The 18,774-nt window shown below is 39.4% G+C and overlaps 1 protein-coding gene across 1 annotated transcript in view; it reads left to right on the top strand.

The window, feature by feature from the left end:
• The first annotated feature begins 644 nt into the window (after positions 1–644).
• The window catches only part of ncam1a (neural cell adhesion molecule 1a), a 270,441-nt gene continuing 252,311 nt past the window's right edge, over positions 645–18,774 (top strand). Inside the window, exon 1 of the mRNA XM_078265516.1 lies at positions 645–923. Coding sequence (XP_078121642.1) covers positions 872–923 — 52 coding nt within the window. The 5' untranslated portion in view covers positions 645–871. The remainder of the gene's footprint in view (positions 924–18,774) is intronic.

Below are 18,774 nucleotides of genomic sequence, written 5' to 3'. Positions count from 1 at the left end.
GATTTACATGTGCCTAGACATTTTGCAAATGTGATCAGTGATTTAAATGAAATAAAAATAATGTAGGCTAGTTTAACTGTCATTGTTTTCTTTAAAGTTAACTCTGACTAGAATAATTTCCCAAGAAGGCGCTCATGCCTTTGAGAGGGGAATATGCTTTGGTAACGAATGATTAACTGTGCTGTATGTAATATGTTGTTGTTGTTGTTTTTTGACAATAAATGCAATTTTAAACTTAAAAAAACAAAACAATGTAGGCTATAGTTTAGAACAAGACATTTGAATGCCTATGTGGCAGTGTTGGCACCATGTTGATTATGTATCATTTAAATTATTCATCATTAATGGTCTTATCTGAATGACACATTTAATTAGTCCTCGGTTTAGAATAATTGTCTTGTTCCATGTGTTTCCAAACCTCAGTTAGCTAGTTTGTAAGCTCAGTAATCCGAATTAAAGCCTCTGGTGACCATCTGCTGTCTACACTGGCGGCTCCGCGCACTACTTTGTTACTGCATTCACCTCAGCCCGCCCCCTCTGTCTCTCTCTCTCTCTTCTCTCTTCTCTCTCCCTCTCTCTCTCTCTCTCTCTCTCTCTCTCTCTCTCTCTCTCTCTCTCTCGCCTGCCTACCGGGCGGAGTAATTCGTGTTGGTATCTATTGCGTGCGTGTGTGTGTGAGTGCGTGCTACGGCTGCTGCTTGTCACTCATTGTGCCGTGAACACGGGTAGCGACAAGGACCAAAATTCCGTCCGGTAGCTGTTGTTGTCTCCTGGCAAAGGCTGATATCTGTTTCCCACCACCTCAGTAGAGACCCCTGGCTTGTTTTAAAGTGCGTCTGCTCTTCAAGGAGAATATCTGTGACACATTGCAATGCTTCAAATAAGGGACCTCATCTGGGGATTGCTATTCGTTGGCTGTGCAGGTAAGAAGCCGAGTTGTTTATTATTCATATTAGGTTATTCCAAGCCTGTGGGTGAAGGCCGAGCTGTTTTGATGCTGAAGCAGCATCCTCTGGTCCCGCGGCATCCTTGTCTCTGACTCCGGACAGTGGCTGTAGGTTAGAGGTGGTGCTCTGCTCATATAATCACGATTGTACAAAAAGTTTTTTTTCAAAGAAGTGAGAGTGTAATATCTCGTTGAGCCGAATAAGGCGTGAAATCCCAACCGGGACGCCTTTTATTCCTAGTTTCGTATCAGGAGACGCTTGCATTTTTTTTTTTTTGTATTTTCGCGCAATACAGTAGTATGCCATCTCAGGTCCGGTTGGCTTACTTTTTCTGAGTTAGGCATATTGTAGGTTTGCTTCATTTTGAGGAAAATTACGCACACTTGCTGCGTTTTTCTGCGAGTTAGTCACTTCATTTGTGCGGGTAAAGGTTATGGATGCTGGCTGAGATTAGGACTGGTGATGCAGGGACGCTTTTTTCTAGTCCCTCATGCCAGCAGATATTGCTTATACTCTGTGGTTGCTTGTAAGCCACCGTTTTCTAACCAACTAAACGGCATATGGTCTCATCCAAAAGTCCACCTCGCCTTTCTCACTTCTGCTGGGTCAGCTGTGACGCACCGAAGATGCAGTGTCCGGAGCGCTCGCTCTTAGCGGGGATGCTTTGTTTCAGTCTACTTAAACCAGCTTCAGGGACATGAAGCTGTTTGTTTCCCATACGCACGCACTCAGACTGTATTCGTTAGATGGATTAGATGTGTCCACCATTCCGACTCTAGCCATCATCGGATTTGGCACGAAAACGGTATTCAGCGCGGATGTGACACTGTGGGGTTTTAGAGTTTAACATCAGTCTGCCCGTGTAAGTTAACAGCCTTTGGCCGTATTTATGTGACATAACCATTGTTTCTTTTGTTTTTCTATCTTGCCAAATAGGACATTGGAGTTTCCAACTTCATAGCGCAGTGCGTTTTTTTTGGCGCAAAATGATGTTGCGTTCAGGCCAGGCTGATTTGATCGTAGTTTTTTATTTATTTTCATTTGGTTGGTTGGGAGGTAATTCGTCATCCATTGAGGACGACTGAATAGTCATTCAATGTATACAATAGAATCCAATCCCGGAGCTCCCTTGGTTATATAGGGCGGGAGGGGGAGCCATTTTCCCCCTAAACCCCCACTCTCCCGCTTCTTACGTCCTCCTTCTCTCCCTGATCTGCCCCCTCTTTCTATAGACTGCAACTGTGTGTTCAGCTCAAGTGGAGTTTGAGGACCCCCAGGGGTCCTTGGAGAGAGGAACAATAGTTTTGATAATAATTTCATTTATTAGACATTGTCCCAATTAGAATGGAGAAGGATGATTATTCTAACCTCAGCAGTCTTCCTCCATATTCTAAAGGTCTGCAGTGTTCTTTGTCAATTTCCTATTTTTGCCTTTTATTTTTTTGGCTGATTTCAATATTTGAGATTTAAAAAAAGTGATATTATATTCATTAGATGGATGATTGATACATGGGCCCCGTAGTTATTAAGGCAATGTGATTTAAGATATCTGAGCTTGACATTTAAAAACAAACGTGTACCCTCTGGTGGACTAACTATTGAAAATATTTGTAATAAGCTAAAATTGACCAATATTGTTGGCCTGCTCGATCTAATGGTCAGGACCTAATGGGTTATTTGGGCATAAGTTGCAGATCTGTGACTTGACAGTATTTGCATACCTTTACTATACACACAACTAAACCATATGCACCTTTAGTACACATTAAATAAACTGGTTTTATTTAGATTTCTAGAATATGCTTGAGATATTTTCAAATGAACAGTTTCTTGGCACCTTTCACACCCAAACACTGTGTCAACCTGTCACTGGTAGTTGTGTAGAGGGCGGTATGGTACCAAGACCACTTGGGATGTGTTCATTTTTTTTTCTATGTGATTCATAATCCTGCCAAAATATTCTGACGCCCTCGCAATTCACTGCACCTCATATGGGAGGGAAAGTGAAAGGAACCAAGAGGGAGATAATTAGACAACTGTGCCTCAGCTCTGCTCTTTTGCAATAGGGGAACAAATTCAAAGAAATTGATCACATTATTTGATAGGCCCGGGGTATATTAAAAGGCTAATGACAGTATCACACAGTTTGAAGGCTGAGTAATTTAATTACATTTATTGATTTCCAGTTCCTGTTCCAGTTCAGTGCTAATTGAATGTGGAGTCTAGTCAAAAACATTACAGGATGTGGAGCCACACCACCTTCCAAGAAATGTATTGAATATTGGCCAGATTAAATAGAATATGATTTTAGAAGGGGAGACAGACAGTGGCCTTTCTTGTCTTGGTCTGTCTATAGCCAGATGGATTGAGTCTAGTGTGTATTACCAGTTCTGACCTGAAGACTGATGACCATGGTCATCATTCTTCAACTTGGAAGAGTGTAAGGTGATGGAGGCTAATCAGAGACACAACTATTTGTCACACCTATTGGAGAATGAAAATGAGAGTGCCTCTCTTGAGGGATGTGAAGTTTTTCGGTTTAAGGTCCTCAGAGGTGATAACATGGTGACTGCTAATGCCTCAATGTGATTTTTGACCATATGATTTCAGATCTTTGGCCAGAGTTGATTTGTCATTGCTAGGCAATGAGAGGTTGATCCAGATGTTGAGATGGATACAAGTGTCATTGTGATAGTTTTTAAATCCTTCCTCATGGTATTCTAAAGCACTGTGCAGTGTTTCAGTGTCTGACAGACATTCATAGTCATGCATCTATTACTCACACTGGACTTCCTCAATTGTATTTCTTCATTTCATCAGTAAATGAAACAGGCCCCCGCCAACGCAGCCCCTTGTGTTTTTCAAACACAATGGCAGTTAGTGCTGTGCACCTGCCGTTCCATTATATAGTTTTGTGAAACTTAAGGTAACTGAGTTCAAGTGTGAAGCCAACCATGTGCTTTTGAATCTCAAGACAATGTGAATTGAACCGTGATGTTCATTTCATGATCCCGTAGATCTAAAACAATGTTTTCGTGCATAGAACTGAACTCCAAAAAACAAGAGAGCACATTTAGAGGGAGAGAAAATACACAATTCCTAAATGGCTAACATATGGGACTTTAACTGCTGTGGTGAGTTCAAAGCCACTATGAAAATAATACAGGCTATTTTTGACTTGGGGGAACTGGAAAAAGCAACCAAACAAGGGAAAATTATAAGGCGTTTTTAGTCTGCTCTCTGAATAAAACTAGATTCTGGATCTTCAGAACTTTGCTCTGTAGTTGCAATTAGACCCACGCGGCGTTCAAAGTGACATGTACACATTTTGTACCAATTTATCACAGCTTATGTTGATCAAATTCTCAACAGTGTAGGCGCAACTCTGATTACAGCTGGACCCCACTTTGGGCTCAGCACATTTAGCCATATACTGCATAGTACTACTACCACTACTACTGTGTAGTTATTCAAAAAGCAAAAAAACTGCATCAAAAAGTGACGTATCGAGTCGTAATTGATTTCCCAGACATGATTTCTGCGCATGTTTTACTGCGCATTCATTACTTTTTTTCTATATACTTTGATATTTATTCTAGTCATTTTTGTCTATAATGTTTAAAATTACATGGCATTTTATAAATGTTTAATACCCACAATTATTTTTAGTTGTATACCTAGATTATAAGTAATGAACAGAGGAGCGCAGAGAGTAATGCATACAGACAAGTCATAATGGCATTAGTGGATGTTTGCAGATCTGTGGATAAAACATCATGTAAAGGTAAAATAAATGATCAAAACATGAGAATAAAACTTTAGACGGTGTATTTTGATACATTATCTATGGATTAATGTCATCTCAGTGCTCTTTCATGCTGACAGTAGTACAAACAGAAGTTCAAAATGACTCGGCTGGCTGTTAAATTTCCTCTCTGCTGACTGTTAGATGAGGATGGGCTGTCTTTGCATATTAATCAGTGCATGAATAGAGGCCGTGAGTGATTTGCATTGTGTGAGCAAAGAAGGCGTCCTATAGAGAATTCAATGTAGGGAAAAAAAACGAAACAGAAGGAGATGGGCTTGTTGTACAGAATGGGGGCTGCCCCCCTCCCCCAACCCTCCAACCCTTGAAGGGTTTTTTTTTTTTTCCTCTATCAGCACAGCATTACTTTGCAAAACTCATTACAATATATACAGTGTGTATGTAGCTGCACAATTGCAAACCAACACAACCTTTGTCGGTTAGCATTAAGCTTGTGTTCCTTGAACATTAAAGTCAATTAAAGTAAAACTGAAAACTATAATTTTCAGTGGGAATGTAAGAACTGCAAAGCCTTTTCCACAAGGTGTCTCCCAATGCAGTGTTGCGTACGACACTTTAAAGTGGCCATATTATGCTAATTTTCAGGTTCATAATTGTAATTTGAGATTGTATCAGAATACGTTTACATGGTTTAATTTTCAAAAAAGACCATATTTTTGTTGTACTGCACATTTCTGCAGATCCTCTTTTCACACTGTGTTCAGGTCTCTGTTTTAGCTACAGAGTGAGACCTCGCAACTTCTGTAACACCTTTGTTGTCAGTCACGCATGCGCAGTAGCTAGGCAAGGATTACATGAGCTAGCTAGCTGTTTCTGCAACTTCGGCCTGTACAAGGCAGGATTAGCTGGGAGACTTCTTCTAAATGAGGGCACACTTCCAACTTTGCGTGGAATACCTGCAGAACAGGGACATGTAAGTAGTTCTATACAATTTTATTTTGTAGATTAGGGTGAATTTGTGTGTGTTGTAGCAGTGTTTGCCATTGAGAACGAGCTAGCATGCTAGGGTTAGCCCCCTAGGCCCCTCGTCTCGGCTACTGACGTAGAAAGCCGTGCAGATTTTGACCAGCTCACCCAGAGACTGAAGGCAGGACACATCCAGAAACCCGTATCTCACTCAAAACAGCATTGATGTTGTTTTTTTCAAAGTTTGTATGCGTGTGGAAGCACCAGAGACACAAAATAACACCCCAAATCCCAGAAAAAGTGATTCTTTTCATAATATGGGCACTTTTAAGATTTTTGGCTGGAGCTGGGCGTTATATCGAAAAGTCAAATGTCACGATATTCTTGATCAAATACATCGATGTCCATATTGCGATGATATTTTAGGGTTGACTAATGGTGCTTTCAAAAAATATTTTCACAAGGAGATTTTAGATAACAATGTGGATACAATGACTATGTGGGTAAAGGCAAATAATAAAACAGCTAGTAAGTCTAATACAGTAAGTTAAGAAAATGACATGACTTTACTGTAATGCAGTCTGTAAAATAAGGAGAAGACAACGCATGCCATATTACGATATCCAAATTCTAAGATGATATCTAGTCTCGTATATCGATATCAATAAAATATTTATATATTGCCCAGCTGTACTTCTGGCCTGTATTTGTGGTCTACATAGTATTAAACATAATTTTAAACGTATCTATTTTATGATGTGCTTCCAAGTTACTCGGCCATTGAGACTAGACAAATACCAAACTAGTTGCTAATGACCCGTTTGAAAATAATGTGATACAATCCGCTAGATCATTTAACCTAAAGAGAGAAAAAAAAAAATTGATCATTAAAGGTTACATGGCCCAAACAAGGGCTCATTCATAAAAGTTATTTTTTGGTCATAGTTTAAGTAACTTTGAGTATCCTGTCATGGTCAAAGCAAGTATGACTTCAGTATTGAGTGTTTGTGATTGAAGAGAAGCATAATGGATGTGCGGTCTCTAAGGTATCTGCTGGTCTGTTTGTTCAAATTTACAAAACATGTAAAAATGTACTGAAAGCTTGTCTCAGACCCTCCATGTTCTGGTCACATCCCTGCTTGAACTGAACTCGGCTCTTATACTTAATAACTCTTCAGTTCTCCACAAAGAAGTCTCAGCAGGATGAACTGGTATCAGCTTCTAAATAACCTTGCTTGATGTCAATATGCCCCAAGATCACATTCAGCAAGGTGAAACGCCTCTGGGAGTGGTTCTGACTCAAAACAGACTTTGAAGCTGCTGGTGCCTTAAGGCGTAATGGCCACACTGCTCATGGAGAATATGGCAGGTGATGGTGGATGGACAGTTGTCTGCTGTGGTACTCAGCATCTTCAGCAGAGTCCTTTATCCTAACCTCACCATGTTCTCTACATCAGCACTGAGGATCTGTGCTACTTTGTCATGCAGCATTGCATTTCTTTTTTTTCCTGAGCTCTGTAGTGAGACTGCCGAGTCTGGTGACGATGCCCAAGGTGACGAAGAAATATTTCGCTGTGGAACAGAATTTCCAGCATGATGTCCCTGTCCTCCTTGAACTACCTGGAGAACTACAAGCACCAATTTTTATTTGGAATAGATACTGTTTGTATCGATGTTCCAGTTTTCTGTATTGTTAGCATGGTGCCCGGTATTATTTATAGCCTGTCACTATTCAAACTTACTCCCCCAGGACTGGCACCGGTAAACGGTTGGAATTCCTTTCTGTGAAAGTCAGACACTTCTGAGTTGTCTTGTGTTAACTCAGAAATACTCAGAAAAGTGATTACATTCCTTTACCAAACAGTTCACCAGTTTCAAGTACAACACAAGATGGGCTGTGATAGACGATATAACTCCTTTATTTTTATATATATATATATATATATATATATATATATATAGAGAGAGATATATATATCTCTCACTATCTATCTATCTATCTCAGCTGAAGTATGGAATACTGGCAATCGTTAAGACACAAGTGCAGAAAGTAGGTTTTGCCTGATTGTCCTTTGTTCAACCAAGCCTTTGAGTGATGACAAGTATCATGCATGTGTCCCAGGTAGATTTTTGATGCTGATGTTTCAACGCTTACAATAAATATACACTTACTGCATACAATGGTCGGCTGCAGGGGTTATCCTGAGAAGCTAAATGTAAACTGTAAACTTATGTGGCTACGTCTTGTAGTTTTGTTAACAAAAAACTGTCAATTAGCAGGAAATGTTCTTTCTGAATTGCACATCCGGTGTGTGCTACAAGTGTCATGCCATACCGATGTGAAAAGTGATTATCGGACTTTTCCTGTAACGCTACCACCACGTCACAGAGTCCCTTCTGACAAGTGTTTTGGTCCATGACAAGGTATGTCCACAATTATATAGCCTGGACTTACAAACACCAACTCCACATGTGAATCTAAACACCCACCCAATGTACGGTAGTCTGCCCTGCTGTCTATGTCCGTTTCTGTTCTTTAGATGTTTAGGCCGTTTAAAACAATGGGTTCAATATCACCTTGAAAGTAAGATTGCATATCCCTTTGCATTGTAATCCCTGTCACTGCCTATCCCATAGTTTAACTGAAAAATGAGTAGACGGATGTGACTCAAAGTAATATTGCCACTTATGCTACTGGTGTCAGATTTAAGATGTTCATTATTCAGCAGGGCTGCATGAAAAGAATTAACTTTAGTTATGTATCTATGTGACTTTATTTGGACTTCATTACAAGTCTTTGGTGTGCATCAGTTATACTGACTTGCTGTCACCGCAGCTCTTCCAAGATGTTCGTAGTTCTTATAATAGAGTGCCAGTTTTGTTTTTGGCTACATTTGCTGCAGCTTTAGGGACTCGTTGAAGTAAAAGTTTGAGGATGTTTTAAGTCCCCAATCAGACAGATCGAGTTGTAGCGGTCTAGGGTGGCTTTTTGTAATTGTTTTCAATGAGAGTGAAGCATTTTGCTCGCTTTTGCGTTGCTGAGCACCCCGTGTTTTTTTTTTTTTTGCTGCAATGCCCTGAACACGAGAAAACGCCTGATGTCATTTAATTTAACAGCAAAATAACGGTTGGCTGAAGACGGGGGATTCGGTGGATGTCTAGCAAGAATAACAATAAACGCAACTGGTCTGATCACAAAGAAACTCAGTGCACCTCACGTTTTGCAACCCTGCAAATGTGCTCATTCTGATTGCAGCCTAAGGCAGTTTGTTCCAGGATTTCAGTAGCCAAGCTGATATCACACCTGCTTTATTTGTCTTCAAGGAGGATCATTTTCTACTCTGAAATCCTGCTTTTCAAACCACCCGAAGAGGCAGCTCATTTTGTTGTACACCTGGTGTCTACAGGGATAATTGTTGCTCATTTATGATTGCATGCAGTGATGATTTTTTCACACAATTTATTGTGATTGTGTATTACTTTCGGAGATATTTTCCTCTTTTCTCACTGAATGTCTTTTTCTTTGTTGCTTGATGCTCTTACTTGAAGTACTGACTTATTTCCAGCCTGTTCCATCATGCCACTTCACTAGCCCTGACATTTTCTGAATGTTAGCCTTTGATTGGTTGCTCGGGTAATCTCTCATTTATCCCTATGTTTTCCTTCTGCTTGCAAAAGTGTGGTAAAGAAAAGCGATGAAGTGCACTCTAAAAACAAGTATATGCCAATATATATATACACAATATATGGGTAATAAGCTAGTATCAGCCAACACATCAGTTAGGCTCTAGCATGCTCGCCATTAAAATGTGTTTTCCTGCCCTTGCCACCATGAGATATTTGCCACATAGACTGCAGCCAATGTGTAATGCAAAGCTGGGATAATGCCCATAAGGACAGGAGAATCCTCCATAGTCTTATTTTGCACTTAATTTTATACTGTAGCAACACTATACTTAGTATATAATTAGGATAGTATAATTATACTAATTCACATCAAAATGTGTAAAAATGTATCAACAGTCAACAAGCTTGTTGACTCCAATACCAGCTTGGAGATACCACATGTGTGCTCTCTATTTGCTTGCCAAACACTTATGTTTGGGGATGTGTAGGTGGCCTCACACAGCATGGGTATTTTGCTAGCACATGCATACAGTATTTCTGGCGCTCCAGCTTATTTACTCGACATACTTTCAGAATCACTTGCTGGGAGTTCTTGGCATTTACATAGTTTACCTGCACTAGAGACACAACTTAAGAGAGACCCACTTGAGGATTATTCTTGCCTCAGTGAAAGTGACAGTGTTTATTTGATGGACATTATGAGCACAAAGACACACCAGGCTTCCTATGCGTTTCCTACAATCGGAAATCATTGTCTCACTTTACCTTTGCTGAGCTGTCATGGAGAGGCAGGGCCATGGTGTATAGACCTTTTTCACGGCAGACATGTTGACATGTCATAGTAGGAAAAGCACAGGTGTATTCAAAACCATTAATAATGGCTGCATTCCACTTAGGACAGGCCCTGGTATTGTGCATGCTGACTCACTGAAATAGCTCACTGGGACACTTGATGGAACTGAGCCATCGTTAAGGTTATCAATTTCAGCTGTGCTTTTCCTACTATGACAAGTCAAAATGTCTGCCGTGAAAAAGGTCCATTTGGGCATGTGTTCTTTTTTCTGTCTCTTAATCCCAGGGAGTGACTCACCATCATGATGTAATGCTTAGCAATGGCAGTTCAGCTCATCCCAGGGACTGTTGTGATTGGCTGGCTTCCTCAGGTGCCAAGCCGCCTCAGCCTTTTGTGTGAAGAACAAAAAAAGAAAAAAAACAAGTGTGTCTTCTGGGAGATGGGACCAAGGCGAGATGTGCAGCATGTGCAGTATTCTGTGGACTTGTTTACTCTCTAAATTGGCACAGTTGTCAGTGAGCACATTCTGGAAGCGAGCATCCTCTGTGTCGCCATGGTGCTTTCAGACCTTTCCAGCAAATGAGTCCAGAATGACTTATTTCACTGCACACTGTTTACAACCTCAGGTGTCACACACTGTAACTGTTTTCCCAAACTTGATAGTCTCAGATATTTTATATCCTCTCTCTCTGTTTTGTCTAATCTTGATGAAAATGTGGCCACTTCAGGATAAGTATTGTGGAAGCTGAGTTCATAATTCTTCAAGACTTGTGGAGTCCTTTTTAAGGCACCCTTGCTGTGCATTCAAATAGCTGTGTGTGCAGAAACTGCAGACTCAAGACCAACTAGTGAATTCAGCTGGAAAGAAAACATATTAAATGGTATCTGTGAAATTTTTCATTTGTGGTAAAATAAAATAATGAGTTTTTGCTTCTGGGTAATGGTCTTTTGATGCAGAACTATTTTCTGAAATGAAGAAACGGCTGTTAACGACTTCAATCAGATATGATACAATTTGGTTTGGTGTTGCTGTTTAAAGAAGGCAAAGGTGCGGTCCTTAAAAATATAACCCAGTGTGTGTGTTTTAAAACGCACTATTCAGTTTTCTCTGTGCATATTGCTGTGAAATGTGCTGTGCTGTGAGGTAATGCTATGGAAACAAGAGGAAACAGACGCGTCCAAGAGCTGTTTACAATCCTGCCCACAATCTAATATGGGAGCTGCGTATAAACAGAGCCTCGCTGCTGCCGCCCATATGGAAATCACATGTGAACATTGATGAGGTCAGACTGATCAAAATAGATGTGTGTTTTTGTGTTGGGTTGGTAGCAGGTGGTTGCAGGGTAACACCATCTAGGTGCTGAGAGGCGGTGGCTGTTGCCATAACTCAAACAAAGTGAACTTGAATGCATTTAACACCTGTACGGCATTAAACGTCAATACTTTTTCAGTAACATCTGAAATGTGTCTGTAGCATAGAGTATTGAAAAATGTCAAGGATTTAAAATGTGTGTATGTGTGTGTATATATATATATATATATATATATATATATATATATATATATACTATGTATATATATATATATATATATATATATAAAATGTAATTCTCTAAACTAAGGTAAATACAATATGTTGTATGTCATTTTACGTTTTTATATGATGTCCTAGGAAATAGAAATGAACAATTTTCCTAATGTAAAACTTGGGACTGCATTAGGTTGTCAGAACTCAACACTCGCACATTAAAATCTAATCCACATCATAAGCCACTTCTTAATTGAGTGTATTGTACAGAGCCTCTTGGGTGTCAAATGGTAGAAAGGAATATTAATGTAGAGATCGGTGTGAATGGATTGATAAACCCAACGAAAGGATTATATACCAAGCATGTTATTATAGATTAATTATTAATTCGTGTGTACAGATTTATATGCTGTGCACTCAGTTTGGAAATCCATTTACTCAGATAAATAAACTGTAAGAAAAAATATTTGGAGGAGCGCCCAGGCAAGATGTATTCATGGGAAGGATAAGACTTTCAATATGGACCTCTGACCTTTTAGAACAAAAGGGGTGAGGGGTTAGATGGTGTCAAACTAATGCAATTGATTAAAAGTGCAGATTTATCATCACAAAAATGGAATACTTATACTCAAGTGACCATCTGTCACTCAAAGCAGGTGCAGGTCCTATTTTATAAATGATGCATAATTTACTACTTAAAAGATGCATAATGTATTACTTGAAAGTGGAATTGTACAATGACTAACATACCGTGACCAGCTTGTTTTTAGTCGAAGTGCAACATGTAGAATATAATGGTATTTTTAACAAATCTGTGCGCTAGGATTTCTATGCTAATATGTTTGACCCTCAGTGGGCTCTGTATTATAACACTATTTGGATATACGCCGAAAGCTTTTCTCCTTTGACACACAGATCATGACACTCTAAATACATGACAAATACAAACGTAACAAACAAGGATTTGACATATTTGTCTTTTGAATGCAGTTTTTAAATTAAGAAAGCACAATCGATTTCATCTAAACATTTGAAGACAATCACCGCGATTTGACCCAACACAAACCGCTCTAAGGGTCTTTTCCATTATGTGTTTATGGCCAGGCTGCTGCGTTTGAAGGGAGCGCCCTGTAATTTATTAGGCTTTCACACCAACGGCATTGTCGAAGAACTGCTCCTGAATAAAAGCCCCCAGGAGTGGCTCAATGTGAGCCCGGGAGGCAGACAAAGGTGGAGGGTGGCAGAAGGGGCGGAGGATGAGAGGGAGGCGGGACACAATGCAAAGTGTCGTCAAGGAGGAACCACTGGGGCGGCAGGCCACTTCAACCTCTGGATCCATTGTTTCCTTTTCTGTCGCTGGAGCCACATTTCATGTAATAAAGCTCACTGAGACCAGTCATGTTGGATATGGACAGATGTTTTTTAGACCTGCATCCTATGATTTTAATTTAAGAATGATAGTGATGTTCAGAGTGATTTTCACATTATTCAGTTGTCTTACTAATTTTCGGTACCGATACCAATACCGTGACTTCGATACCGGTTCTTAAACGATACTTTTTTCGATACCAATTTTATGAAATCCATTCTAACAAAAAGAAATTAGAACATTTCAACATTACGGCACAAATCTTTTATTTTTATTTTCAAGCTGCCACTACGTCTCTGTGTAATGTATAGTTTTTCCTGCCTGTCTCTACAATGTGTAACGTTAGCCAGCCAATCACAAACATTATTAGATCTTGGTAGAAGCATGCTGCATGCTTATTGGTTCACTGACCCTGATGAGATTTACTCCTTAGGTAATAAAATTGGGTATTGAATGACGAGGCATTGTTCGATACTAAGGAGGCAATTTGGTCGGTGCCTAAAACTTGGGTACCTAGCCCTAACTATAGATGCAGGCCAGTCATCGCATTGTAAAACTAGGACATGCGTAAAATTCCTTTTCTTAGATCTTTTCCTTACTATTCTTGTTACTAAATTAAATGCATCTACATGAGTTGAATGGAACCTAAAAAGATAGGAAAAGAGTCCATGTGATGTGCATTTTTCTTGTTTTTCCTCACATAATGTCTAAAAATAAGACGAGGCTCTGACGTCCTGCTGGTAAACTGACTGCTGTAAAAGGAGCAAAGTTTGAGCTTGTGAATCGTGGCCTGATTATGTCTCTGGAATGAATAGCCTCTCCTGACTGACAGCTGTCTCATTTTATCTGTGAGGCTGTTCTGCATAATGTGCTGCTCTGCTGCTTTAATACGCCACCGTAACAGCAAAGTTCTGAAGCTGTGTAATTATTGAGCCCTACAGACATTATACATTATACACACATTATACATTATACAGAAATTATGCTTGCACATGCGAATGGATACCATAAGACTTTTTGTCCTGGTTGGAGGATATCATTTGTTCTGTTAATGATACATGAATGTTGACAGGTGATAAAGAAATGCTCTTGGCATGGTTGTTTGTCCTCCATATTATTTGGCAGCTTGTAGTGTTTTGCTGCATGATTTACTGTAAAATGCTCGAAATGTAAATGCAAAATCCCTGGCATATGAATTGGTGAATTAGAAATACTGCAAATCTGCAGCCTTCACTCATTGCATTATGGTATCATTGCATTTTGCACAATATTGCTCTCTTTTGAAAAGCATTACCCAAGCCATAAACTGCCAACAAGGCTCTCGGAAGTCTGTTTTTATGCTTTCATGCCTTCCTACATTTTGATTAAGCCTAAAATATAATTAGATCAATTATATTTAAGTTGCATAATGAAAATGTTTGGTGCCTTCATATGTACATATTAGACGTTCAGACTTTAAATGAGGCTGTTTAACTCCATCCATCTTTTGTGACAGATTGGGCGGTAAATGTCAAATGAAGATCATTGCTCGGTCTGAACACCAGAAGGATAAAATATGTTTACATTGCAGAAACAAAGGAAGCGTGTCATGCTGCATATGATTGATACTGGCTCCTGGCTCGTGGTGCAGGCAGCCAGATGGGCCGAGCTCAGACGATTCAACACGAGGAGTCAAGGGCTCATTCTTTTTACCCGGGCCTCAGACTGTGCTGCCCCAAAGGCTCCTTCTCAAAGACTTGTAATGCGTTTGGCATGCCTCAGTGGCACTCTCACCTCAGAAAATATATATATATATATATATATATACATGCATATATATATATATACTTGAGTAGCAGTGTGACATTTTTATCCAGTGCGCAGATTGTAAAAATCATTGATCTAAGGAATCCATGGTTTCAGATTTTTGGTGGCATCAAGATGACTGCCTTTTTTAAAGCAATGCAGTAACTGTGTTCGCTGAGTTACTGCTTAGCTCAGACAAAGCTAGCTAGCCTCATAAAAAGTCTTAATTTCTATATGAAGTCCTCATCTCTCTGGGCCGGTATGAAAGCAAAAGCTATGTTTTTAAAGATGGTAATGTTTTTTGAGTCGGTCTGTCAAACTCTTTGATGCCGACCAAGCATACTGCAGAGTGTCATGAATTCCAATTTGGGTTAGAATGATGTTGTTTTTCACACATTAGGTCAAACTTCCTACTAGTACAAAATGACTTAGCACAACATTTAGTGGGTATATTCACATCCTCAATAGGATGAACCATTTACATTTTAAACTGCTTCGTCCAATGATTTTTGCACTAAAGATAATATAGAGATAATGAGACAGCATTATCTAATAGACAAGTTTGACATGAAATTACATGAGCGTCCAATGTGTCAGTGACAGAAAACGTTGGACATTAATTATCCTACAGCCTTTCGTCCAACAGCACCCTCAAGATTTGTACAACTGTTGCCCTAATACAGTAGCAAAGCTCTATTTTGTGATGCTTTCATGATATTGTTCTAATGAGCTTTGTAGCTTCCATGGTCTCAGGGCTTTAAACTTGTATTCTCTAGTCTCTAACCTTTGCATTGGTTTCATATCCTTATTCTTTTTAGAGAAATATCAAACTTTTCTTTGAATAAGACACCCTTACTGCCTTCATAACTTATCTGTACACTTACGTGTAAATTGTTTTTATTTTGTATCGGTGGAATAACGATTTATCTCAGAGTTGCTGCTATCATTATTCAGAATCACTGACTATTGTATTGAGCCATAGGTAGATCACTTATCAGTGTCTGACCCACTGTCAGTGTGAAAGAGCAACTCAAAATGCCACGACATGCTCCCATTTCCCACTGTTTCACTGTCCCTGAAATCTTTTTCTTTCCATCTCAAAGAAAGCATACTCTGTTATAGCCTACTAGCACAGTGAAAGCCCACTGTTGTTTTTGACTGCGCTGTTTCATTCAGCTCCACTGCGCTTTGGAGCCGGCCAAGCAGATCACTTAGTTAGCCACCCAGTGCCATAGACACCTCCTGGTTTTTTGTCGACTCCCACTTCCTTGGATGCAACCCCAAATCGTTGTCAGATTTTCACAGGGCGAAGTCTCGCTGAGATGACCCGGTGCTCCCTGTCAGGCGGTAAAGTGAACAATAACTTATCTGGGAAGTAGAGTATACAAAATGAGGGAACAATGAAAATGAGGTGATTGAGGACACAAATGAGCCCGGAGAGAATGGTCTGGTTGTTAGTCCTGAGGTGCATGAGACTGGGTTTGGGTACTGTGTTAGCGGACATGGGCAGCTTCCCAAGGACAGAGCCCTTTTACAGAAGCATTTGCTCATTAGAGAGCACATCTCGCATTGTTTATAGACTTTTTAATGAGCCTTGCCGCAACCAAGGGGAAAAGAAAAAAACAAAGATGAGAAAATACGGATCTTGCATTCAGAAATGTAACAGGTCCACTCGCATAGGACGGGAACAGAAAGAGCTTAAAATCCTGGCTCCTTGCTAATTTTTCTTTTCTGAACAGTACATGCTCCTTTTGCATTTGAGGATGAGATATAGCACCCCCATCTCCGTCTCTCTCTATATCATTACTGCTATTGCAGAGAACAATCTCAGGGCACCCTTTTTGCTGAGGACATTGAGGAGCTTAATTAGTTAATTCACAGATGTGGCTCTTCTTACTAGCCCAATGGCTTTAGTGTCTCTGGAGGGCCTGCCAACTCCATCTTGTAGAAAAACCTTGAACTGTACAGAACATAAAATACCTGTAAAGTCAATAAGGGAGAACCCCAGCAACCCTCATGCATTCATTTATACTGTACCATTTGCACCGGTTTGAAGGACTCAGAGTTGGAGTCTCTTAGCACTGTAGTGGCAGAAGAAAGAGGAAAATAGCGGATTCATAAATGATCAATCTTTTAATCCCTGCTATCTTCTTGATTTGCTCCGTTAAAAACAAGGCTAAATTGCATGAAGGCACTACTAATACAGCGTGGGGTTGAAAAAATGAGGTTCAGTGGTAAGGAAAGGTGTTTAGTTTTAATGAAATACCCTGATAAAAACAAAGTTACTGAACTTGTATTTTATTTTAAATGGCATGCCTCTTTTCCCTAACAGAATAATATATTTATTACATTGTTTCATATTATTAAAATGTTCAAATTTATTGTTGTTCTTGATCCACAAAAAATTGTTAGCAACCTAATAATCCATTTTTCAAATTGATGGCCAGAAAGGAACAAAAAGCCATTTATTAAATAACAACCTTTTTTTGCTGCAGTGCTTTTTGGCTTCAGATTGATTGTTAACGGGATTCTTGGTAAGACACTCAAACTAAATGAACTCAATCCGATAATGTGATTTTTAAATTACAGAGCTCATAACTCGGTATGCATTGATTGAACAGAGGTTTAGGTCAGTCTCTAGTGATGGGAACATAACAAAAACTCAATAATAGAGAGGTCCTCCTTTAGGGAAGGTGCAATTATGTAATTATTTTCATCCCATCTTCACAATTTCAGTGACATCTGAACTCTCATTAGTGAGACGGGCCCCAGAAAATGGATGCATAGGAGCACTATAGAGTGGTCGGACTGAAATGGGAAAATCAAGTTTGGAGGCTTGGGCTGTTTGAAGTGCTTCCTGTAACACTATCCTGTTTGTGGAATGGGGGAGTATTCCTGAAATGACATTCAGTATCTGGGCAACAGAGCAGCAGCTGTGCATATCTTTGCATCCAGGGGGGATGCGGTGTGATAAAAGCCCATTGATGCAGCTGTGTTTGAACAGGGAGATTGCAGTTCGATCAGTGGCTCGAGGGATTCTCCATCCAACGGAGTAAAGAGAAAGAACTTTATAAGATTCCCAAAAAAAAGAAGGCACTGGCTAAAATATTGTAGGACATAAGCGCAGAGCAGTGAGTCTGAATGGATGACAGTTTTATGTTGCATTTACCCTGGCGCCTAAAAAAAAAAAAAAAAAAACCCAAAGCAGCATCGGATGGCATCATGGGATGTCTGTTCAGTGCAAGGCCAAAGCAGTTGGCATGGTAATTTTGAGAAATGGAAGTTTATTTATTAAGCATGCATTCATACAATACAATGTAGTGTTTCTGCTCTTTGTAAATAGTTCATTTAATTTAAAATGCATAATTGGACATTGTTCTGTAAATGTAAAAAAACAAAAAAAACATTTGTTTGGTTATATCATAGCCTTGACTTTGAAATGGCGTAACCGAGGGAGAAATCACTATTCACACCTTAAAGGGTAACTACTGTCTTTTCCTATGTTTTTTGTGTCTAAGTGACTGATTGGAACAACAATCTTTGAAATTAGTCCAGTATTAAGTGAGATGGCTGCAGTCGGCAGTGGCGAAACGAGCTACAATGTAAGTTAATAGGGCAATTATCCAGCTTGTATTTACCTTTTCAAAAGTGCTCGTTTTGCCACTGACAGGCTCAGATTAATATTCTAAGTGTCTGACAACATTATGGAAAGGATTTCTAAGGAGGTCGACCTTTCTGTTAAAGAGTAAGATCCATTTTTTAAACATAAAAACATCTGTGAAATTGCGTTCGCAAATCACACCAGACTCCATGTAAATAAACAGTGATTTTAGCATTGCAAAATATACTTCATTCAAAGTCGATAGAAACAAAATAAAACTATGAAAAGCAATTTTGGGACATCTTTTCACTTTTCTCTAGTTTTGGTTGAAATAAACACATAGTGTACTGATTTACATGTGAAAATATGTTGGATCTATAGACGCTAAAAGT

The sequence above is a fragment of the Sander vitreus genome, chromosome 13 (assembly GCF_031162955.1).
Source record: "Sander vitreus isolate 19-12246 chromosome 13, sanVit1, whole genome shotgun sequence".
Taxonomy (NCBI): Eukaryota; Metazoa; Chordata; class Actinopteri; order Perciformes; family Percidae; genus Sander; species Sander vitreus.
This window is presented reverse-complemented; position numbering and strand designations above follow the sequence as displayed.